Source organism: Heterodontus francisci, chromosome 33 (assembly GCF_036365525.1).
Source record: "Heterodontus francisci isolate sHetFra1 chromosome 33, sHetFra1.hap1, whole genome shotgun sequence".
Taxonomy (NCBI): domain Eukaryota; kingdom Metazoa; phylum Chordata; class Chondrichthyes; order Heterodontiformes; family Heterodontidae; genus Heterodontus; species Heterodontus francisci.
In genome coordinates, this window is record NC_090403.1 from 23973235 (window position 1) to 23998889 (window position 25655).

Genomic DNA, 25655 nt, shown 5'->3' on the forward strand with positions numbered 1-25655 from the left:
TTGACTGCCACGATGCATCCGTGGTGAAGGGAGTGAATATTGGAGGGGGTGCCAATCAAGCAGGCTGCTTTGTCCTGGATGGTGTCAAGCTTCTCGAGTGTTGTTGGAGCTGTACTCATCCGGACAAGTGGAGAGTATTATATCTCACTTCTGACTTGTGCCTTGTAGATGGTGGACAGGCATTGGGGAGATAGGAGGTGAGTTACCTGCTGCAGAATTCCCTGCTTCTGACCTGCTGTACTATCCACAGCATTTATGTGGCTGGTACAGTTCAGTTTCTGGTCAATGGTAACCCCCTGGATGTTGGTGTGGGATTCAGCAATGGTAATGCCATTGAACATCAAGGGGAGATGGTTAGCTTCTCATTTGAGATGGTCATTGCCCGGCATGTGTGGCGTAAATGTTACTTGCCACGTATCAACCCAAGCCTGGATATTGTCGGTGTCTTGTTGCATCAGGAGACGGGCTGCTTCGGTTTCTGAGGAACCGCAAATGGTGCTGAACGTTGTGCAGTCGTCAGCGAACATCCCACATCTGACCTTATGATGGAAGGAAGGTCATTTGATGAAGCAGCTGAAGATGATTGAGCCTAGGGCACTACCCTGAGGAAATCCTCCAGCAGTATCCTGGGCTGAGCTGATTGGCCTCCAACAACCACAACCATTTTCCTATGTGCAAGGTATGACTCCAACCAGTGGAGAGATTTCCCCCTGATTCCCATTGACTCCAGTTTTGCTGGGACTCCTTGATGCCATACTCGGTCATATGCTGCCTTGATGTCAAGGGCAGTCACTCTCACCTCACCTCTGGACTTCAGCCCTTTTGTCCATTTTTGAACAAAGGCTGGAATGAGGTCAGGGGCTGCGTGGCCCTGGCGAAACCCAAACTGAGCATCAGTGAGCAGGTTATTGCTGAGCAAGTGCGGCTTGATAATACTGTCAACAACCCCTTCATCACTTTGCTGATGTTTCAGAATAGGCTGATAGGGCGGTAATTGGCGAGGTTGGATTTTTCCAGCTTTTTGAAACTGACACATGGCTGACAATTGGAACCATGTTGATCTCTCTAGCAGACTTGATAATCTGATACTTGAATGTCACAGATCCAGAGTACTCTGGTGGATTGGCCAGGCAACCTATTTTATTGAAACTTGTTGGGGGCAGATAGTCATTGGAGCTAGAATTATTTCTACTCTGGTCTGCATAATGCTGCAAGGCAATGCTAAAACTGGTAGGGTGAAGAGCAGCTGAAGTCTTACCAGTGTTCTGTGCTGTTGAGCTATATCATTCAACTCCAGCATAACCCATGATTGAGTTGCAGTGCTTTGGCTTAATCAACTTGCAGGTAAGTTCACTTACCTGAACTCAAAGAATTGTGTTCAGTAGGTAGGTAGTACACATTGCATATCAGGCAAACATATCCCACTTATGCGGATTTTGCCTGTTTGTTTTGAGGACTCAGCATCATGATGTACTTATTGTGTGTCAGACGCCTAGCTGAGGGAGAAAAAATTGCCAACCTTGCAAATTTTTTTTTTGTTTGCATGTAGGTTCATCTTTCACAGGAGCACATGGCTGTAGAACGGAAGCCTACATCTTTATACAAACTCGACGTTATTGTTTTCTGTAGCAAAAAAAATCTGCTTTCTGAAACTCTGCAAAGGAGTTGGCATTGTTTGATATCTGTCCATGTTGTTTGGCAGTACAGAACTTGAGTATTTCTGAAAATAGAGACATGTCGAAGCTTTTCATCTTGCACTCATCAGGGCAATTTGTAAGAATACCAATGTAAGGGAAAGCAACTTGATGCAATATGACAAGAGAGTGCTGATTGGTTGGCAAGTGAACTCTGATTGTTAGAGGCGTTGCCATGAAGGATGCCCCAGTTTATGGTGACTGACAGTTAACTGTCGAGCTTTGTTTGTAATTTAAACTAGACAGCTTGGCTCTGGTCAAGGCATTGCCCTGAGGAATGAACCAGCGAATGGCTGTCAGTTATTTTGTTTAGCTGAAATAGGCGCAATGTGTGTACATGTTCTTTCATACACAGGGCCCTGTGTATTAATATATGTAGCTTCCAGTACGCGCAAATGCGCCACACTGCGAGTCCGATTATCTTAAATTGATTGTCAGTGTAATTCTTAGCACACTGAGGGTTATTTGGCAAATGTTGTTCAATCATGGAATCACATCTAATGTTGGACACTGTTTTGAATTTTGCAAGCGTGGGCTGGCCGGGTACGGACTGTACCTTGACTGTTGAGCAAAATTTGAGCAACAGGTGAAGCTAGCTGTTTCACGCTGCTACTATGCCGTAGCAGCACATGTGGTGTCCACTGCCAACAGGATTCTGCCGTCAAGCCAAAAGATGTCCTGCCTATCTCACAAATTAGTTACGTGATGCATGAATTTCAATGCCAGTGTGATGCTAGGTATATAGGCTGTATGTCCCAAAGACTGACGGATCGTACCAAACCACATGTCCCTTCCGCTGTTCGCAATGGTCAAGGTACAGGCTGTGCCCAACCAACCTGTGCTTGCAAAACTCAACGCAGTGTCCAACATCAGATGTGATATCGTAATTGGACAACATTTGCTAAATAATCTTCAATGTGCTAAGAATTACACTGACAACCAATTTAAGATTATCAGTAGGGCTCGCAGTGTGACATATTTGCATGTACTGTTAGCTACATATATTAATACACAGGATTCTGTTCTGTTCTTTGCAGACAGAAAGAACATGTACGCACATAGTGCCTGTTTCAGCTAAGCAAAATGGCAACCATTCACTGGTTCATGCCTTGGCAATGCTGTGACCAATTTCAAACAAAGCTTGACAATTAACTGTCAGTCACCATAAGCTGGTGCGTTCTCCATGGCAACGCCTCTACCAATCAAAGTTTACCTGCCAACCAATCAATGTGCTTGTCATACAGTATAAAGTTGTTGCTTTCCCTTACATTGGTATTCTTGAGTGCAAAACAAAAAGCTTCAACAACATGTCTCTATTTTCAGATATATATATTAATTATCACTTAAATTTTGGTTACTGTCACAGTCAGTATTCAGTTCAAAATATACAACCCACTGCGAACTAAACCTGTGTCTTTCGCATTTAGCTAAATTGATAGGATATTCTTCCGCTGCAGATATATTCTGTTCACAAAGCTTAAGCATGCTTGTTCAATCGTAAACTAGTTGGTCTCACTTTCTTTCTTCTGTAAATGGTCAGTTAACTCCACTTGGGTTTTTACAACAAAGAGGAGGGGCGGGGGGGAGGGCGGTAGTTTAGTGGTGGTGTTACTGGATTAGTAATCCAGACACGACTCTGACACGAGTTCAAATCCACTATGGTGGTTGGGAATTCAAATTCAGTTAATTCATCTGGAATAAAAAGCTAGTCTAATTAATAATCATGAAACTACTGGATTGGCATAAAAACAAATCTGGTTCACAAATGTCCTTCAGGGGAGGAAATATGCCATCCTTGCCCAGTCTGGCCTGCATGTGACTCTAGACTCGCAATGATGTAGTTGACTCTTAACTGCCCTCTGAAATAGCCTAGCAAACCACTCTGTTATATCAAACTGCTACAAAAAAGTTGAATGAGAAAACCACCCAAAGTCAGTTTTGGCACTGTAAACAACAAACGCACACCGTGTCGACCCTGCAAAGATCCTCCTCACTAACGGAGAATCGCAGAATTGTTGCAGCACAGAAGAGGCCATTTGGCCCATCTTGTCTGTGCTGGCTCTCCAAAAAAACAATTTACCTCGTGCCACTCCCCACCTTCTACCCATAGTCCTACACAATCTTCATTTTCAGATAACAATCCAGTTTCCTCTTGAATGCCTTGATTGAACCTGCCTCCGCCACAATCTCAGGTCATGCATTCTAGATCCTAACCACTCGTTGTGTGAAAAAGTTTTTCCTCATGTTGCCATTGCTTCTTTTGCCATTACCTTAAATCTGTTTTGATCAGTCCAACCATGGGAACAGTTTTTCCCTATCTACTCTATCCCCCTCATGATTTTGAACACATCGATCAAATCTCCTCTCAGCCTTCTCTTCTCCAAGGGAAAAGGTCCCAACTTCTCCAATCTATCCACATTATTGAAGTTCCTCATCTTTGGAAGCATTCTCGTGAATCTTTTCTGAACTCGTTATAATGTCTTTACATCTTTCCTAAAGTGTGACCACCAGAACTGGACACAATACTCCATTTGAACCAGTGTTCTATACAAGTTCAATGTAACTTCCTTGCTTTTGTACTCTGCCCCTATAAATGAAGCATAGGGTGCTGTATGCTCTATGAACTACCTTCTCAACCTGTCCTGCCACCTTCAATGATTTATGCACATATACACCCAGGTCCCTCTGCTCCTGCATCCTCTTCAGAATTGCATCTGTATTTTATATTGTGTCTCTGTGTTCTTCCTACCAAAATGAATCTCTTCACACTACTCTGCTTTAAATTTCATCTGCCACTTGTTCGCCCATTCCAACAACCTGTCTGACCTTTTGAAGTTCTACACCATCCTCCTCACAGTTAACAATGTTTCCAAGTTTCGTATCTGCAAATTTTGCAATTGTGCCCTGTACACCAAGGTCTAGGTCATTAATGAATACTAGGAACAGCATGGGTCTTAACAGCAACCCTTGGGCAGCAAACTTTTTTTTCTCCAGTCTGAAAAACATCCATTTACCACTACTCTCTTTCCTGTCACTCAGCTAATTTTGTATCCTTGTTGCTACTGTCCCTTTTATTGCACAAGCTGTAACTTTGCTCACAAGTCTGTTGTGGAGGACTTTATCAAATGCTTTTTGAAAGTCCATGTACACCTCATCAACACTGTTACCTTATCAAAAAAGCTCCCAACAGCTCAGTTAAATGTGATTTGCCCTTCACAAATCCATGCTGGATTTCCCTAATTAACCTGCATTTGCCCAAGTGACTATTAATTTTGTCCCAATTATCATTTTTAGAAGCTTCCCCATCACTGAGGTTAAACTTACTGGCCTGTAGTTGCTGGGTTATCTTTACACCTTTTTTTGAACAAGAGTGTAATATTTGCAGTTCTTCAGTCCTCTGGCACCACCCCTGAATCTAAAGAAGACTGGAAAATTATGGCCAGTGCCTCCACAGTTTCTGTACTCTTCCCTCAGTATTCTTGGATGTATCTCATCGAGTCCTGTTGCCTTATCAACTTCAGTACAGGCAGCCTATCCAACACCACCTCCTTATCAATTTTAAATCCTTTGTGTCTGAATTATCTCCTCTTTAACCATGACCTGTGCAGGATCTTCCTTGGTAAAGATATATGCAAAATATTAGTTTAATACCTCAGCCATCCCCTTTGCCTCCGTGCATAAATCCCCTTTTTGGTCCTAATTGGCTCCCCTCTTCCTTTTACCACCCTTTTACTATTAATATTCCCACAGAAGACTTTTGGATTTCCTTTTTTTGTGAGATGCCAGTCTCTTTTCATACACTCTGCTTCTCATTTGCTTTTTCGCTTCCTCTCTGAATCTTCTTTATTCAGCCTGGTTCTGGGTCATATTATCCACCTGACATCTGTCATAAGCACACTTTTTCTTCATCTTAATCTCTATCTCTTTCGTCATCCAGGGAGCTCTGGATTTGTTTGCCTTACTTGTTCCCTTTGTGGGAATATACCTTGACTGTGCCCAAACTATCTCTTTAAAGGCAGCCCATTGTTCAGTTACCATTTAGCCTGTCAACCTTTGATTCCAATTTATCTGGGCCAGGTCCATGCTTTCCCCCAGTTAATTATTCTTACTCTAGATTGTTCCTTGTTCTTTTCCATCGCTAACCTTAATTTTATGATGCAATGATCACTGTTCTTTAGTTGTTCCCCTACAGACACTTGATCCATTTGGCTGATCTCATTCCCAAGAACCAAGTCTAGCAGTGCCTCCTTTCTCTTTGGACTGGAAACATACTGCTGTAGAAAATACTTCTGAACACACTCCAGGAACTCTTGCCCCACTGTGACCTTTACACTACTACTATCCCAGTCTGTTTTCGAATAGTTGAAGTACCCCATTATAACTACACGAGAATTCCTGCAGCTCTTTGTAATTTCCTTGAAAATTTGTCCCTCTACATCTTTCCTGCTAGTTGGTGGCACATGGACTACACTGAGCAATGCAGTTGCATCATTTTTGTTCCTCAGCTCCAGCCAAATAGATTCTGTCCTTGACCCTTCTAGGACATCCTCTCTCTCCAGCACTGCAATGTTCTCCTTTATCAAAACTGCCACCCCCTTTCCTCAACACCTTGTATCCAGGAATATTTAGTATCCAGTCCTGCCCTGCTTTGAGCCAGGTCTCTGTTATTGCCACAGTATCATTTCCATGTGGCCATCTGCACCTGCAGTTCACCAATCTCATTTGTCACAGTTCGCGCATTCACATACATGCACAGTAACCCTAATTTAGACTTTATTACTTTTCCTCTTACTCCAACCCAACCTAACACATTTACTGTTTCCTACTCTAGCGCAATCTGTCTGTCTCTCAATTCTCTGCATACCCTGCATACCTTGGTGTTCCTGTGTTGTATTATCTCCTGGCTCCCACATCCCTGCCAAGTTAGCTTCAAACCTCTCCATTAGCACTAACAAATTGCCCTGCAAGGCAATTTGTCCCAGCTCTGTTCAGGTGCAACCTGTCCAGCCTGTACAGGTCCCATCTGCTCCAGACTGGTCCCAGGAATACAAAGCCCTTCCTCTTGCACCATCTTTCTCGCCACGCATTCATCTGCTCTATCCTTTTATTTCTATATTCACTTGCGCGGTACGGGGAGTAATCTGGAGATGACTACTTTTGAAGTCCTACTTGCTAATTTCTTACCTAGCTCCCTAAACTCTGACAGCAGGACCACATCCCTTTTCCTGCCTGTGGCGTTGGTACCAATGTGGGGCATGACCGCTGGCTGTTCACTCTACCCTCGGTGCTCTGCAGCAGCTTAGTGGACATCCTTGACACTTGCACCAGGGAGGCAACACACCATCCTGGATTCAGGTCTGCAGCCACAGCAACGTCTGTCTATTCCCCTAACTATCGAATCTCCTATCACTATTGCTCTTGCAGTCTTTGTGTTCCCCCTGTACAGCTGAGCCACCCATGGTACCATGAACTTGGCTCAGGCTGCACTCCCCAGATGAACCATCAGTTCCTCCGTACTCAGAACTGGAGAGTGAGATGCACTGAGTGGACTCCTGCTCAGGGCAGTACAGTGGCGCAGTGGTTAGCACCCCAGCGTCACAGCTCCAGCGACCCAGGTTCAGTTCCGGGTACTGCCTGTGCGGAGTTTGCAAGTTCTCCCTGTGACCGCGTGGGTTTCCGCCGGGTGCTCCGGTTTCCTCCCACAGCCAAAGACTTGCAGGTTGATAGGTAAATTGGCCATTGTAAATTGCCCCTAGTGTAGGTAGGTGGTAGGAGAATGGTGGGGATGTGGTAGGGAATATGGGATTAATGTAGGATTAGTGTAAATAGTTGGTCGGCACAGACTTGGTGGGCCGAAGAGCCTGTTGCAGTGCTGTATCTCTAAATAAATAAAATTACCTGCCTATTTCTTGGCTGCCTGGTAGTAACCCATTCCCTCTCTCCCTGCACACTCTTAAGCTGTGAGATGGCCACATCTATAAACGTGCTATCCATGAAACACTCAACCTCACAGCTGCACCACAGTGACACTAGCTGTTCATGTTCTGAAGCCCTGAGCTCAAGCTGCTGCAACTGACAACACTTGGTGCACATGTGGTTATGCAGGACATGGGAAGCGTCTTGGAGTTCCCACATAGCACAGGATGTACATTCCAGAGGTTGGAGCAGTCCTGCCATTCCTCTACCTATTCGATATTAAGCCTTGCTACTACTACATCTGAGTTTTGAGAGAAAAGAGAGAGAAAAAACATTAGAGAATACTCACCAACCAAACACTTACCTGCTTTCCAGTGATGTCACACTTGATTTTCTTTTAACGCTGTCAGTAAGCTCTGAACCCATACACACACTATAGCTGTTTTCGAGTCCGCTGCTCTAGCTGCATGCTCACCTAATTAATACATCTGGCTTCAGCTCTTATCTCGCTGCTGGCCTCCGACAATCTTTCTCCGACCACTCCTTGTTTGTAAAAGGTCAGAACAGCACCTCCTCCCTTGCTGCACCGAATTCCCACACTTAGCAAATTCCCAAGCTCGCACTCTGTCTCGAGCTGCAGTTAGTCACGAGCTGCTACCTTTGTGCCTGCTTACATCTGGGGACTTGTGCTAAAATTGGAAGAGTTATTCCTCCGACTTGTAGAGCAATGGTCTGACGACTGATTGAGCTGGTCCATTCCAAAAGGCATATCTGCCAAACTGGGCAGTCAGTCATCAGTCTACCTGTCGCAGATGCATCTGACCATGACAGTATTTGTAGGAGTGACCACCACGCAGTCCTATTGGAGACCAAGTCCTGTCTTCTCACTGAAGACCCAGCCATCACATTGTGTGGCACTACCACTGTTCGAAATGGGATAGACTTGGAGCAGATTGACCAGCTGAAAACATAGGCATCCATGATGCACTGTGGGCCATCAGCAGCAGAATTGTATTCAACCACAATCTGTAATCTCATGGCCTGGTATATCCCTCACTCTACCAGGGGATCAATGTTGGCTGAATGAGGAAGGTGGGAGAGCATGCCAGGAGGAACACCAGGCACACCTAAAAATGAGGCACCAACCTGGTGAAGCAGCAACACAGGACTTGTATGCATGTTGAACAGCAGAAGTAGTTTGCTACAGACAGAGCAAAGCAATCCACAGCCAATGGATCAGATCAAGGCTGTGTGGTCCTACCACATTCAATTGGGAATGGTGGTTGACAATTAACGAACCAGAGGAAAAAGCTCCAGAAAAATCCCCATCCGTCCAGCATGTCAGTGCAAAAGACAAGGCTGAAACATTTGCAACCATCTTTAGCCAGAAGTGCCAAGTGAATGATCCATCTTGGTCTCTTCATGAGGTCCAAACTATCATAGATGCCAGTCTTCAGCCAATTCGATTCAATTTGCAAGAGATCAAGAAACAGCTGAAGGCACTGGTTGCAACAAACATCCCGGCTGTAGCACTGAAGACTTGGCCCTTAGCCAAGCTGTTCCAGTACAGCTTCAATACTGGCATCTACTGGACAATGTGGAAAATTGCCCAGATATGTCCTGTCTACAAAAAGGACAAATCCAATCCAGCCAATTACTGCCCCATCAATCCACTCTCAATCAAAAGCAAATTGATATAAGGTGTTGCAGGCAATGCTATCAAGTGGCATTTACTAAGCAACAGCCTGCTCATTGATGCTCAGTTTGGCTTCTGCCAGGGCCACTCAGCTCCAGACCTCATTATAGTCTTCGTCCAAGCATAGACAAAGGAGCTGAATTCCACAGGTGAGGTGAGAGTGACTGCCCTTGATATCAAGGCAGCATTTGACCAAGTGTGGCATCAAGGAGCCCTGCCAAAATTCAAGTCAATGGCAATTAGGGGAAAACTTCTGATACTGAAGCAGTATATGCCTGCATGCAGCAGGACCTGGGCAACATTCAGGCTTGGGCTGATAATTGATAGACCTGTATGACCTATCAGTTTGAGATCTTTAGACTACCTCTTTGCGCTGAAATATAGCTGTGGTTGTCAGCTTTATTAATGACCTAGACTTGGGTGTACAGGGTACAATTTCTAAATTTGCAGATGACAGAAAACTTGGAAGGATTGTGAACTGTGAGGAGAGTAGTGATTGACTTCAAGAGGACATAATAAGCTGATGGAATGAACGGACACTTAGCAGATGCAGAGAAATGTGAAATGATGCATTTTGATAGTAAAAATGAGGAGAGACAATATACAATACAGGGCCCAATTTAAAGGGGTGCAGAAACTGAGAGACCTGGGGATGTGATGTGCACAAATCATTGAAGGTAGCAGTGCAGCTTGAGAAAGTGGTTAAAAAGGCATACGGGATCCTGGGCTTTATAAATAGAGGCATCAAGTACAAAAGCAAAGAAGGTGTGATGAACCAGTCCTCAATTGGAGTATTGTGGTCTGTTCTGGGCACCACCCTTTAAGAGGTATGTGAAGGCTTTAGAGAGGGTGCAGAAAAGATTTACAAGATAGGATCCAAGGATGAGGGACTTCAGTTATGTGGATAGATTAAGGAGAACAATCCCAGCTCCTCCACAGAAGAGTATTAGGACCAGATGAGAAAGAGGTCTAGGGTTCCCTTTCAGCCTTCACCTGGTCTTACTGTAACAGGGTTTTACTTTTAAACACACCTTGTTTTTGGCTCCCCCTTGGTGAATCCTTAAATACGAACATACCAATTAGGAGCAGGAGTAGGCCACTCGGCCCTTCAAGCCTGCTCCGCCTTCCCCAAGTTCATGGCTGAACTGATTACTCCACATTTCCACCTACCCCCGATTAACCTTCCACCCCCTTGCTTATCAAGAATCTATCTACCTCTGCCTTAAAAATATTCAAAGACTCTGGTTCCACCGCCTTTTGAGGAAGAGAGTTCCAACGACTCACGACCATTTTTCACGAGAAAACGTTTCTCCTCATCTCTGTCTTAAATGGGCGCCCCCTTATTTTTAAACAGTGACCCCTAGTTCTAGATTCTCCCACAAGGGGAAACATCCTTTCCACATCCACCTTGTCAGGACCCTCTCAGGATCTTGTATGTTTCAATCAAGTCGCCTCTTATTCTTCTTAGTTCCAGCGGATACAAGCCTAGCCTGTCCAATCTTTCCACGTAAGACAGCCCGCCCATTCCAGGTATTAGTCGAGGAAACCTTCTCTGTACAGCCTCCAATGCATTTACACCTTCCTTAAATAAGGAGATCAGTACTGTACACAGTACTCCAGATGCGGTCTCACCAATGCCCTGTATTGCTGAAGCATAACCTCCCTACTTTTGTATTCAATTCCCCTCATGATAAACGATAACATTATTAGCTTTCCTGATTGTGCACTGTACCTGCATACTAATCTTTTGTGATTTATGCACTAGGGCACCCAGATCCCTCTGCAATCTCTCACCATTTAGATAATGTGCTGTTTTTATTCTTCCTGCCAAAGTGGGCAATTTTACACTTTCCCACATTATACTGTATTCGCCAGGTCTTTGCCCACTTACTTAACATATCTATATCCTTTTGTAGCCCCGTTATATCCTCTTCACAAGTTACTTTCATACATATCTTTGTGTCATCAGCGAATTTAGCAACCATACCTTCAGTCTCTTCATCTAAGTCTTTTATATAAACTGTAAAAAGTTGAGGCCCCAGCACAGATCCCTGTGGCACACCACTTGTTACATCTTGCCAACCAGAAAATGACCCATTTATGCCTACTCTCTGTTTCCTCTTGGCTAGCCAATCTTATTTCCATGCCAATATGTTACCCCCTGCACCATGAGCTTTTATTTTCTGCAGTAACCTTTGGTGTGGCACCTTGTCAAATGCCTTCTGGAAATCTTAGTACAATACATCCACCGGTTCCCCTTTATCCACAACACATGTAACTGCCTCAAAGAACTCCAATAAATTGGTTAAACATGATTTCCCTTTCACAAAACCATGTTGACGCTGCCTGATTACCTTGAATTTTTCTTAATGCCCTGCTATAACGTCTTTAATAATAGTTTCTAACATTTTCCCTAAGACAGATGTTAAGCTAACTGGCCTGTAGTTCCTGCTTTCTGTCACCCTCCCTTTGAATAAAGGAGTTTACATCCGCTATTTTCCAATCTGACAGAACCTTCCCCAAATCTAGGGAATTTTGGAGAATTAAAACTAGCGCATCAACTATCTCACTAGCCACTTCTTTTAACACCCTAGGATGAAGTTCATCAGGACCTGGGGACTTGTCAGCCCTCAGCTCCAACAATTTGTTAAGTACCACTTTCCTGGTGGCTGTAATTTTCTTGAGTTCCTCTCTCCCTTCCATATCCTGACTTACAACTAATTCTGGGATATTACTTGTATCCTCAATAATGACGACCAAGGCAAAATATCTGTTCAATTCATCTGCCATCTCATCCTTACTATCCATGATTAATTTCCCAGACTCGCTTTCTATAGGACCAAATCTCACTTTGTTAACTCTTTTTTTTAAATATCTATAGAAATTCTTATTAACTGTCTTTATATTTCTAGCTAGCTTTCTCTCGTACTCTAATTTTACCTTCCTTATCAATCTTTTAGTCATTCTTTGCTGATTTTTATATTCTGCCAATCTTCCAACCTGCCTCCCATCTTTGTGCAATTATAGGCTTTTTCTTTAAATTTGATGCTATCTTTAACTGTTTTAGTTAACCACGGATGGCGGATCCCACCCTTGGAATTTTTCTTTCTCATTGAAATGTATCTATTCTGTGTAGTCTGAAATATCCCCTTAAATGTCTGCCACTGCATCTCTATTGACCTATCCCGTAACCTACTTTGCCAGTTCACTTTAGCTAGCTCTGTTTTCATGCCCTCATAATTGCCCTTATTTAAGTTTAAAATACTAGTCTTGGACCCGTTCTTCTCTCCCTCAAATTGAATATAAAATTCAATCATATTATGATTGCTGCTACCTAGGGGCACCTTCTTTGAGGTCATTCATTAATCCTATCTCATTGCACCATCTCAGGTTTAGTATAGCCTGCCCTCTGGTTGGCTCCAGGAGGTATTGTTCCAAGAAGTTATCCTGAAAATATTCTGTGTACTCCTCATCTAAGCTACCTCTGCCTATCTGATTTTTCCAGTCTATATGTAGGTTAAAATCCCCCATAATTATCACTGTATCTTTCTGACAAGCTGCTGTTATTTCTTCCTTTATACCCCGTCCTACAGTGTGGTTAATGTTAGGTGGCCTGTATACCACTCCCACAAGTGACTTCTTGCCTTTATGATTTCTCATCTCTGCACAAACTGCTTCTACATCCTGGTATCCTGAACTTGGGTCATCCCTCTCTATTGCGCTAATACCATCATTAATTAACAGAGCTACCCCTCCACCTTTTCCTCGCTTCCTGTCCTTCTTAAATGCAATGTACCCTTCAATATTCAGGTCGTCCTGCAGCTATGTCTCTGTAATGGCTATCAGATCGTACTTATTTATTTCTATTTGTGCTCTCAGTTCATCTGTTATGTTTCAAATGCTATGTGCATTCAGATACAGAGCCTTTAATTTTGACCTTTTATTATTTTTCTAACCTCTAGCCTTATCTGTTGATTTACTCTTAGATTTGTACGCTCTGTCCCTTCCTGTCATGGTCTGTTAATCATTTCCCATATTAATACTTTGCTTTCTTCCCTTGTCTCTACTACTTGATTTACCATATCTTCCCAAATTTGATCCCTTGCCCCCACTATTTATTTTAAAACCCTCTCTATTTCCCTCGTTATGCGGCTTGCTAGAACACCAACCCCAGCACAGTTCAGATGTAGACCGTCCCAAAGGTACAGCCACCACTTTCCCCAGTACTGGTGCCAGTGCCCCACGAACCGGAACCCACTCTACCACACCAGTCTTTGAGCCGCACATTAATTTCTCTAGTCTTATTTACCCTATGCCAATTTGCACGTGGCTCAGGTAATGATCCAGAGATTATTACCTTTTGAGGTTCTGCTTCTTAATTTGGTGCCTAGTTCCTTATACTGACTATGCAGAACCTCTTTCCTTGTCCTGCCTATGTCGTTGGTACCTACATGGACCACGACGACTGGATCCTTCCTCTCCAGCCCTGAGCAGATGTCCCAAACCCTGGCACTGGGCAGGCAACACAGCCATCTGGACTCTTGCTGTTTGCTGCAGAGAACAATGTCAATCCTCCTAACTGTACTGTCCCCTACTACCACTAATTCCTTTTTTTCCCCTCCACTTGAATGACTTCTTGTACAATGGTGCCATGGTCGGGTTGCTCATCCACCCTGCTGCCCCTACTCTCATCCAAACAAGCTGAAAGAACCTCAAACCTTTTGGACATTTGCAAAGGCTGAGGCTTCTGCACACCTTCCATCTTGGTCCCTTTACCTGCCTCAGCTGCAGCCACACACTGTTGTCCCTGACCAAATCAGAAGACCCTATCCTAAGGAGTGTGACTGCCTCCTGGTAGAAAATGTCCAGCTAACTTTCCCCCTCCCTGATGTGTCGCAGTGTCTGCAGCTCGCATTCCAGTTCAATGACTCTGAGCCAAAGCTCTTTGAGCCGCAAACACTTACTGCAGACGTGTTTGCCCTGGATCACACTCGCATCCAGGAGCTTCCACATGCTGCAGTCATGACACATCACCTGTCCTGCTATCCTTAACTACTTATTTTAGTCAATTGTTTTACTTTCCTTTTTTTAATGTATTAAGTTTACCACTAGTTCCTGTACTATTTTAAATGTTAGGATTAGAATGGACATTAATCACTTACTAGATACTCACCAAACAGGTAGCTTCTTCCCAAACCAATCACCTACTTGCTTGCCTGTGATGTTTGATGCTATGTTTGATTTAAATTAAAGTAAATTAAAATCTTACCTGTATACTCACCCCGGCGGCTCTGTTTCCCTGCTCTCACTGTTGATCGTGACGTCACTCTGATGTCACTTTTTGATTTTCCCTGCTCTGCTTCTGCTGCTCCCACCGTGCTCCTGTCTCTCGCTCATTGTATCTCTGACTCTGGGCTATTGGCGCACTTTTTAAACCTCTGCTTCCGTTGTGCCCCTCCCCCTCTTTTGGTCTCTGACTCTAGGCTTTTGGCACACTTTTTGTTTACCGCTTTCCAGTGATAAGGCCAAGAAACCAGCACAAACCAGCTTTTTTAGTTTAAAGAGGAAAAGTTGAAATTTATTAAACTTGAACTCTAATTGGTTGAACGCCTACGGATACATGACATGCTCACGCTAGCATGCATACGCGATACACACATGCAAATAGAGACAGAAAAGAGCAGGAGAAAAATGAAGTGAAAAGTTTGAGGCAATATCTAAAGAGTTTTTGTTACGGTTCTTTGAGTTTACTGTAGAGTCCTTGATTGTAGGTAGATCTTGCTTTTAGTTGGGGCCCAGTATTATTCTTAAACCTTGTTCACTGTAGGAGACTTTTCTCTCTTGGGGTTCATGTGTCTTCAGTGGGTTCAGAGGCTTGTGAGAAAGAGATGGGAGCAGGCAGGCAGGAGAGGCTGTGGCAAGCCAGCCAGGAGAGATCTTTTCAGTCCAAGAGCATTCTGCTTTCTGCTCAAGCTGTTTGTACAAATTCAAAACTCAGGTTGCCCAGCAGGTTAGTCACGTGACTAGCTGGTTTGACCATGTCCATTTGTGTATTCAGCCATCTTAGCAGTCAACCTGGAATGTAAGCTCCCCCACCTTCAACATCTGGTGATCAAAAGTCCATTGTGGGTTGACTCTGTCAGGGAATGGTCCTTTGTCCTTTCCAAGCACTATCTATTAATATGCAAATGTCTTTGCAGTCAAGATCTGGCAATTTTTTAAAGCAAGTCCTTTCTTCACTTCAACAACAGTTTGAAATTTACTGTCCATGTGGCAAAATTAATATGCCTCATACTTGGCAGGTGGGGGCCTGCATAACAAGAGGTTGAGAGCAGATTTGATAGAAATGTTCAAAATCATGATGGGTCTTGACAAAATAGATAGAGAAAATGTTCCTGCTGAGAACCAGAGGGTACCGATACAAGGTGAATCAATCGTTCTTTTGCCAATGAGGACACAAGGACACACTGTGCAGCGAGTGGTTAGGATCTGGAATGCACTGCCTCAGTGTGGTGGAGGCAGATTGATTTGTGACTTTCAAAAGGGAATTGGATAGGCATCTGAAGTAACAGGAATTTGCAGGGGAGTGGGACCAGCTGAGTTGCTCTTGCAGAGAGCCAACATGGACATGACAGGCTGAATCGCCTCCTTCTGTGCTGTATCCATTCTATTATTCTGTGATACGTTTCCTTTTTTCGTGGACAAATGCCACCTGTTGCTCTTGTATTGCACTACATTGAGACCCCATAAGTCATACGAATCCCCATACAATTAGCTCTGGCATGCCAGTACAGATTTAGTATCATAGCTGGTGAAGGGTATCCAAGTGAAGGAGGGTGTGTTTAATGTACTATAAATTGTTGTATTGTCATTGCTACTGATCGCTATTAATAAACCTTTCCTGTAATATGTAACGCAAGCAGTAGTAATACTCTGTTAGCTTTCCAAAGGAGATCATCAGCATTCATGTCATATTTGTAGGCGAAATACAATAATTGGGATTTTTGCTTGGCCATTGGGCATGAGTGCTATATCAGAAAGGTGTAAAGTCACACTTTCAGTTTATAGCTAACAGTGACTTGCTTACGAGGGTAGTCTTTGGCGCTGAATTTGAGGAAAGTATAATTGTATTCATAAAGAGAAAACTGTATTCAAATCCAGTTCATGTTGAGATGTGAAACATCTCTTATTAGTTTGGGCAGGTGCATCCAGTTCCTAGTGATAAGCTGGAAATTGTATGCTGGTACTCAACCATTTGTCCCGATAAGGCTATTGATTTGTTTAGATTGCAAACACTGACATCCCTTGGTTTTTATAACATTATGGTGAGCATGATTTTGCTGCTATGGTGTTGTGATTTTTAAAAATGTTGACATTGTATTTTTTTAATGTTGCGCTAAGAACAAATTTGTTTCCTATATTGTGCCTTTTTAAGATCAACTTCATCTTAACAGCAAAGATCACTGGAGTGCTTCCTGGAGGAGCATTAGCTGTAGTATGGCCTGTTACAGCTCAGTACAGTACTAGGACACTGCAGCTAGCTGGTATGCTGATCCTGGTGCTCAGGAACTTAATTGTAATTCTTAAAGGTACAATTTAACGAGCACATTTTAAATTTTTCCTTTTTTCATTAAGCTAGCTCTGCCGACATGCACATTTCAGCAAGTCATCCATTTTTATATTTATGATTTTGTATTTAAATTTTACCTGCAACGGTTCCTTGAATTGAGCACATTTTACATGAGTTACCCATAAACTGATAAACTCACTAGATTATCAAAAATAGTTGTTGATGGAAAACAAAATGTAAAGCAGCATAACACAGGACATGTCCTAGCTTAGAAGTGTTCAATTCTTGACACTGGGTGCATAACAGGGAATTTGAGGAAGTAATTCATTCGCCCTGCTGCAGCAAAACTTTTTCTAGTTCCATGTAACCTATTTTCTTTTAGTCTAATTCAAATCTGTTAAATTAATTTTTCACAATGCAGCGGCACCTTAGAATAATTTTGCTACTTCTGTAAAACTGATGTTTTGGAGATTTTAGGATGGCTGTCATCTAGGTATAATCAGGCCCACATCTTAAAGATTTAAAGTTATGGAAGTTTGCCAGCAGAGTTAAAGGATTTTTAGCCTTTTTACTGTACTTCCAGAAGTGTTGCACTTTGATGACTTGAGTTCAAACTTCAGCTGAAACACGCACATTTTAACTGTTTTAATATTTCCTATACAGGCTCGCTTGGTTTCTCTGTACTTTGACACTAAGAGGTACCAGGAGGCATTACAATTAGGTAACTATTGATACTGCCTTTCATTTATTGGGTAGATAGCCTTGGAGCTGTGATCACTATGGATGACAGTATGATGGGGGTGCCATGGGTTAAAGAGATATAACTTCAATCCAAACTTGTTTTCAGGTCTTTTAGAATGCAAACATTTCTCAAAACTTCAAATATCTTGTATATATCTAAGATGTTAATGGTAATGAATTAGCATGCAGGTTGAGTACTGGTTTAAGTCTGTCCCAAAAGTGGTGCATTTTGTTATTAGTTACAAATCTTAGTGATTGCTTTAGTTTGGGAAATTTATGGTGTTTTTCTGCAGTATGGGGGTAGATCATGTGTTGGACTGATTATTAATCAGATCCTTAAGAGCATTTAACTAGACAGTGCAATAATCTAAACGCTGTTGTCTGGGGATACTATACTGAGTTTAATTTAACAGTTGAGGTATTCATACCTGAATGCGCACACTTTAAATGGTAGGATCATGATTTAATTCAAATTTGTGTCTACTGTTGATCCTTTGTTTAATATCCTGAGATGCTTTACTGTTTGTTTTGACACTGATTTCAGGATAAGCAAGCTGCGAATTTCTATGTTTTTGTTTGAAAAGGTTTAGAAAGGCAAACATTTATATAGGGCCTTTATTGTATCTGAAAGTACTTTACATACAGTGAGTTACTTTGAAGTGCTGTCACTGCTTGAAATTAGCTGAAGTAACTTCAAAACTGCTTCAGACCTCAGTTTAAAATGAGACCAATGTGTTGATGTTGAACTTTTTTTTTCTAGTTCATGTAATATTCAATGTCTTGCAGTGCACTTCACAAAATGTTTTGTTGAGGCACTTATCCTAAACCATTTTAGTGCTTTTGGTTTATAACCATGATGGTGCATCCACTCTCTCTAAGCCATCAGTTCTTTTCAATATGCAACATACAAGTTCCACTGGAGGGCCACTGGAGGGCAGGGCTCTATAAACTTGCAGAATTTGCTGTTGTTTTCAGACCATGGTTTACATATCCCTGACTGCCCACTAGAGGCCAGTGTACTATTGGAGCATAATTGGATTTAATTACAGGATTTCTGTTGGCACCAATATGCTGAATTTTCACAAATGTGCTTTTTAAAAATTTGTAGTTCATATTTTTACAGCTTGAAAATGTTTAGGTAGACAGGCTTATGTAAAATATATTGCATCTGAGATATCTCAAAGCCCTTCACATACTGGGCCAATACATATCCTATATAAATTGAGTAGTTAATGGCATTGGTATCGGATAATTTTTTATGGGGAAGAGGAATAATAAGAACAAGGCTGAGAAATGGTGAAATTTGCCTCTTGTACTTCACGTTATTCAGCGTGGGAGTTTTCCTTCTGTAAGCCTGCATATTGAACCATATTTTTCTGATAAGTCTTGAAGCTATCTTGGGTTTCCACTTCTGTGCATCTGCTTTGCACCGTTGTTTTCAACTTTGCTATGCTCAGCAGCTAGATACCATTGCTGAATATGCAGGAGTAAATTCACATTTTCCACTTCTCCATTTTATTTTTTTAAAGTTTAATGACAATGTTGAAAGATGCAGCGCAATGTATATATCGTGGCATACAAGTTTGTGTCTGATTTTTCTCGCCTGTTCTTGACGGATTTGAGCTATTCAGTTAGAGATACAAAGCACAGCTGAAGTGCTCACCTCTAGAGGGAGGGATAATTGGGTTTGACGCGGTGTGTTCCTTCACTTTCCAGCAGATACCAAGTGTAACAATGGCTGAGGCCTAAGATCAGATCACCTGCCCACACTTTGACCAGAGCATGATTTTTGACCTGAGCAAATATTTTTAAAGGGATTCCCACGATGACTGAGTGGGTTTAGTCAATGACTGGCCGAGCATGCAGTCTAGAAGGGTCTCTGGTTCTATCTCTCATCTGGTAAGTTATCATATCTCAGCAGGTACAATTGTCCTTAGAAACCCTGTATTAGCAAAGGAAAAATTAGCCAGAGTTTTCACTCTTGACTGCTTAACTTGTGACTCTTGCTAGAAGTGTGCATGTGTAGACGTTGGGTGATAACAATGCTTCTGGTGGACCAAAAGTCTGTTATCCTGTTAAACTAGGTTTTTTAAAGGAAGAAATAATTGATGTAGGAAATTTCTTTTAGCAAATTGAAAACCCATGGGATACAGGGGAATGTGGCAGGTTGGATCCAAAATTGGCTCAGTGATAGGAAATAAAGGGTAGTAGTCGATGGATGCTTTTGCGAATGGAAAGCTGTTTCCAGTGATGTTCTACAGGGCTCAGTGTTGGGTCCCTTGCTGTTTGTGGTATATGTTAATGATTTGGACTTAAATGATTGGGAAATTTGCTGATGACACAAAAATTGGGCGTGTAGTTGATAGTGAAGAGGATAACTGTTGACTCCAGAATAATATCAATGGTTTGGTTGAGTGGGCGGAAAAGTGGCAAATGGAATTCAATCCAGAGAAGTGAGAGGTAATGCATTTGGGGAGGGCAAATAAATACAATAAAAGGGAGGAATTGAAAGGGGTAGAAAAAGTGAGAGACCTTGGAGTGCATGTCCACATTTTCCTGAAGGTGGCAGGACAGATAGATAGAGTGGTGAAGAAGGCATGTGGAATGATTTCCTTTATTGGCCGAGGTATGGGATACAAAAGCAGGGATATACTGCTGGAACTGTACACTGGTTAGGCCACAGCTGGAGCATTGCGTACAATTCTGGCCACATTACAGCAAGGACATAATTTCTCTGGAGAGAGTACAGATGAGATTTACAAGAATGTTGCCAGGGCTCGAAAGTTGCAGCTATGAGGAAAGATTGGATAGGCTGGGGTAGCTTTCCTTAGAACAGAGGAGGCTAAGGGGTGACTTAATTGAGGGGCCTATATAGAATAGACAGGAAGGACCTGTTTCACCTAGTGGAGAAGTCAACTACCAGGGGGCACAGATTTAAGGTGATTGGTAGAAGAATTAGAGGGAGCATGAGGAAAACCTTTTTCACCCAAAGGGTGGTGAGTGTCTGGAATTCACTGCCAGGAACAGTGGTGAAACCCTAATTTTTTTAAAAAGGTACCTGGACGTGCACCTGAAGTGCTGTAACCTGCAAGGCTTTGGACCAGATGCTGGAAGGTGTGATTAGATTGGGCGGCTGGTTTTTTCGGCTGGCATGGACACGGCGGGCTGAATGGCCTCCTTCTGTGCTGTAATTTTTCTATGGTTCTATGGTCTTGCCATCTTTTCCTTTCTCCCAGAGGAGGCTGGACAATAGCTGGAAAGAATGGGAATCAGGTTTGACAGCTGAGACTGGAAATTGAATAGTCTTCAGTGACAGTGCAGTGATGCAATGTTAGAGTTACTAAGCCATTCAAACTTTGTGCAGGTTTTAGACCTTTAATTGTATTGTAAAAGTTTTGGCTCAGAAACTGAAATTCTCATCAACACTGTAGCCTGTGATTTTAGTGTTCTTTGAAATGGTGGGTAACTGGCAGCCATTTTGAAAACGATGTTTCAATTCTGCAGTGTCTTGAATGCTATGAATTCCTAGGAAAGCTTCAAATGTAAATGCAAGATCCAATTGCCATCACTTCCAAGTGTCAGTGTAGAACTGCCTCCATTTCACCTCAGTGTATCTGCTTGGCAGTAATCTTGGGTGCTCTATTTAATTACGCATATTAGCAAAGGATATTGGAAATCTGGAACTCTGCACCCCAAAAGGCCACGAATGCTGGGTCAATTGAGATTTTCAAGAGCAAAATCAATAGATGTGTGTTGGGCAAAGATATCGAAGTTAATTTGAGTTACGAATGAGCCATGATCTAACAGTGTGACAAAAAAACAGACTTGAGGGGCTGGATGGCCTATTCTTCCTGTTACTGGATATATTGAATTTAAACATGACTGCCTATTTAATGTGTTTGAGGTCCTTGAATCTGAGATTGAAATTTTTAAACTCATGATGCTATCCTCAAGCTAATTAACTTCATGGCAGTTAGAGGGTATATCTTTATATTGCCGTGTATCTTAGTCCAGTGATATCTAAACATTTTTGTAACATTTTCAGATAGAAGTCCATATCGCCTACAATTCAAAATATCCCAATTACCTATAGCTGCATTTCTTAAACTAATAACCCTGAATCCTACTTGCTTACAGGAATGATGAATTTTAGTAATATTCAAATTATAAAATTACTTGTCATTCTCTCTAAATGACGCTAAAGTAGTTTGCTATTTTTGTGATCAGCATTCATTAACTGCAGACTTTAAGTTTCTACAATTGTTAGAATTAATATTCATGTTCAGGTTTTCTACCTATTTCCTGATCATGCATTTTATGTATAATATGTTTTTGTAAATGCCCTTTTTAAAAAAAATAAATCCCATAGTCCCCCAAGAAGGGGACAATAGAAGAGCTGCTTTCTGCTCAGCCTCATAGCTCCTCGCCACAGGTGCTCCTCATTTCGAACACCTGCTGTTCCTTCTTGCTGTCCGTCTCCACTGCATTGTTCTCCCCTTGATGCTAGTCCATTTTAGCTGTATTTCTTTTGTCTTTGATCTTTTGTGGGCCTGGCAGATTAGAAAAGTCTACAAGCTATTATTGGAAAAGAGCTGCTCACTAATTGGGCCTAAATACATAAATCAGGGCGCAGCTTTTACCAGGTAACTGCCTTCAATCTGCCTGCCCACCAAGTTTAAAAAGTCAAACTGTACAGAAGAAATTTAGCAACTGGAAAATTGAGTGAGGAAATTGGCGCTTTGTGGGATGGATAATTGGAGCTTGCCCCAGATGTTTTTCTGGCCACAGTTTAAGCACCTCTGGTTTTGTTTGTCACCTTTCCTAATTCTCTCCACAGAGGCTCAGTGTCTTCCTTTTCCTTCTGTGAAGCACTGCTGACCTTTTTCTTTTCTATGTCATAGGCACTATATAAATGCAAGTTGTTGATCTCCCTGCTCCAATGAGTCATAAACTCTGACAATTGGGCAGATGGGCAGGAAATGGTTTAAAGGTAAAACCTCTTTTTGTATTCAGGTTTAAAAAAAAAAACTTCCCTTAATGCAACTTGTTCACCTGTAGGATTAATATCCTTTTAAACCTACATTAACCTAGATTTCATAAGTATTTTGAGTATTACTGAAATAAAGAATAATAGACCAATCATGAGGATTATCAAGCCATCAATAAAATCCTACTTGATAATGTTCTTGGAGTTCATTAGAAAATTGACTGTAGTTTTTTTTGTTTTTCAGGATCACAATTGCTTCGTGAGCTGAAGAAGATGGATGATAAGGCACTTTTGGTGGAAGTTCAGCTGTTGGAGAGTAAGACATATCATGCTCTGAGTAACTTGCCAAAAGCAAGAGCTGCCCTGACCTCAGCACGAACAACTGCAAATGCAATCTATTGCCCACCCAAATTACAGGCTGCACTCGATATGCAGTCAGGTACGGAGAAAAAGTAAAACTTTAACTTTTAGTCTTTTTTTAATGCATCGTAGTAGAACTTTTCCTTCCATTTACCCACTTTACATAAAATGGGACACTGTTGAAATCTTTTTACCTGAAGTTATAAGGTTGTGTAATCATGAAGTACAAACAGTTACACAACAGCTTGTATTTATAGAGTGTCTTTAACGTAGTAAGAAGTCCCAAGATGCTTCAGGGGCATTATCAGAACAAATTCTGCAGAAGGGTCACTGATCTGAATAGTTAACTCTGCTTCTCTCTCCACAGATGCTGCCAGACCTGCTGAGTATTTCCAGCATTTCTTCTTTTTATTTCAGATTTCCAGCATCTGCAGTATTTTGCTTTTGTTATCAAAACAAAGTTTGACACCTAACCACATCAGCTGATACTAGGGAAAATGGCCAAAAACTTGGTTAAAGGTGTATGTTTTAAGGAGTGACTTAAAAAAAGAAAAAATAGGCGGACAGATTTAGGCAAGGGAATTTCAGAGCTTAGGGCCTTGTCAGCTGAAGGTACAGCCGCCACTGGTGGAGTGATTAAAATTGGGAATGCTTGAGTGCTGATATTTCAAAGGGTTGTGGGACTGGAAGAGATTACAGAGATAGGGAGGGGCAAGGCCATGGGATTTGAAAACAGGGTGCGAATTTTTAAATCAAGACATTGCTTAACCAGGAGCCAATGTAGGTCAGCAAGCACAGGAGTGATGGGCGAGTTAGGACACAGATAACAGAGTTTTGAGTGACTTCGTTTATGGAGGGTAGAACCTGGGTGCCTGGCCAGGAGTGTATTGGAATAGTCTAGTTTAGAGGCAGCTAAGGAATGGTTGAGGGTTTCAACAGCAGATGAATTGAGGCAGAAGTGGAGTCAGACCTTGTTATAGAGGAGAAATAATGCACTATGCAGAGAGAGACTAGGATGGGGCAATTGGGGTTGCTGCTTGTTAAGAGGCAATAACAAGTGCCTTGGTCAGTCTGTCAGGATGCCAAGAGAGAGACAGTGGGAAGCTGCAGGGTTATTTGAGGGAATCAAGCCTGTGACAGGAAAGTAGGAAAGACCACAAGTACTGAACAATCGGTTTGTGAAGTTACAGTATCTGAGGGCAGCAGAAAGGAGAGAGGCATAATGGTGGGAGGGGTAAAGAGGAAAAAGGGAGAGAAAAGGAGAAATAGAAGTGATGGGCTCAGGCTCAGGACCAGAGAAGCAGCCAAAATGCAAATGGACACTGGAAACTGAGCTACACTGTTGTGGTTATACGCTAGATCAAGATAGTTGAGCTTTGAAATGCATGGGGAGTAGGAAGGAGACAAGGTGGGAAAAATCTAGATTGAAAGTCAGAGATCTGATGAAGCTGATATCAGTCCAATGGAATCAGCAACAAACTGATGTTCAGGTGCTGAGATAGATGAGTGAGACCAGGGGCTATTCGACAGGCAAAGCATTAATGTATACATTTCCAATAAGGTAAATATTTCCCGTGGATGGATCCCTGACCATCACTGCTGATCAATATAAAAGTTGCAATAACGAGGTTCCATTTCACCAACCGTCAAATTGAGAACTAAACATTTTAATGAAACAAGTTTGATAGTTTTCTATTAATTTTAAAGGCCAATAAGTTATACAGTTGAAAATTAATTCCCCAGCTGTCCATGTTGGTAGGTCAAAATCTGAGGTGAGAAGTCGCCATTTCAACCACCGTTGCCCCAAATACTGGTAAGATGAGACCCTTGGGGTGGTTTGACAGTGAGGCAGCCTGAGACTGTGGAGCATGTCCTTCAATGACCGTCTCTACTGCCTGGCCTTCACCAGAACAATGGTGACAGCTCGTTGAAATTGACTGGAGCTGTGGGGTGGATCGGTGTCAATGTTGATATCGTTGGTGTTTCTTTCTGTCACTATGTACTTGTTGAAGCAGATGTGATTAATTGACGGCGGCATTTCATCCGAAAGTCAGATGTTGCTTAAAACAGTTCTTATGGGAGCCAGCCCTCCCTAGTACTGCGAGATCCTGACCACCCCCCCCCCCCCCCACCCACTTTAGTTGTTGTATTCTTTCACTGCGAAAGGAAAGTATTTCAGTCATTATGTGGCTGTTAGGGGTGAAATTAAAGTAGATTTTTAGGCTATCCTTCTACCTGAAATTTATTTAAGAAAACATGCAATATTACCTGTACCATATAAATCATAAATGTTATACCATTTTTAGGAATAGGTACTGAGAAGAGTTATTCTAACCTCAAGGATTCTAGTAATTACCAACCTATAGCTGCCCTTGTAAGAAAGAGACCTTATTGCCTTGGCTCAGTTGATAATCCTCTCGCCTGAGTCAGAAAGTCATGGGCTGAAGTCCCACTCCAGAGACTTGAGCGCATAATCTAGACTGACACTCCAGTGCAGTACTGAAGGAATGATTCTCTGTTAGAAGTGCCGTCTTTCTGATGAGATTTTAAACTGAGGTGCTATCTGTCCCCTCGGTTGGATATAAAAGATTCCATGGCACTATAGGAAGAAAAGCAGGGCGGTTCTTCCAGGTGTCCTGGCAAATATTTATCTCAAACCAAGATCAATAAAACCTCATTATCACATTGTTA

General features: G+C 42.2%; 1 protein-coding gene across 1 annotated transcript in view; it reads left to right on the top strand.

Annotated features, from left to right (window-relative positions):
• The window catches only part of LOC137348055 (26S proteasome non-ATPase regulatory subunit 11), a 97508-nt gene that overhangs the window by 40023 nt on the left and 31830 nt on the right, over positions 1 to 25655 (top strand). The window contains exons 5-6 of the mRNA XM_068013180.1: positions 17540 to 17597; positions 22849 to 23043. Of these exons, the coding sequence (XP_067869281.1) occupies positions 17540 to 17597; positions 22849 to 23043 (253 nt within the window). The remainder of the gene's footprint in view (positions 1 to 17539; positions 17598 to 22848; positions 23044 to 25655) is intronic.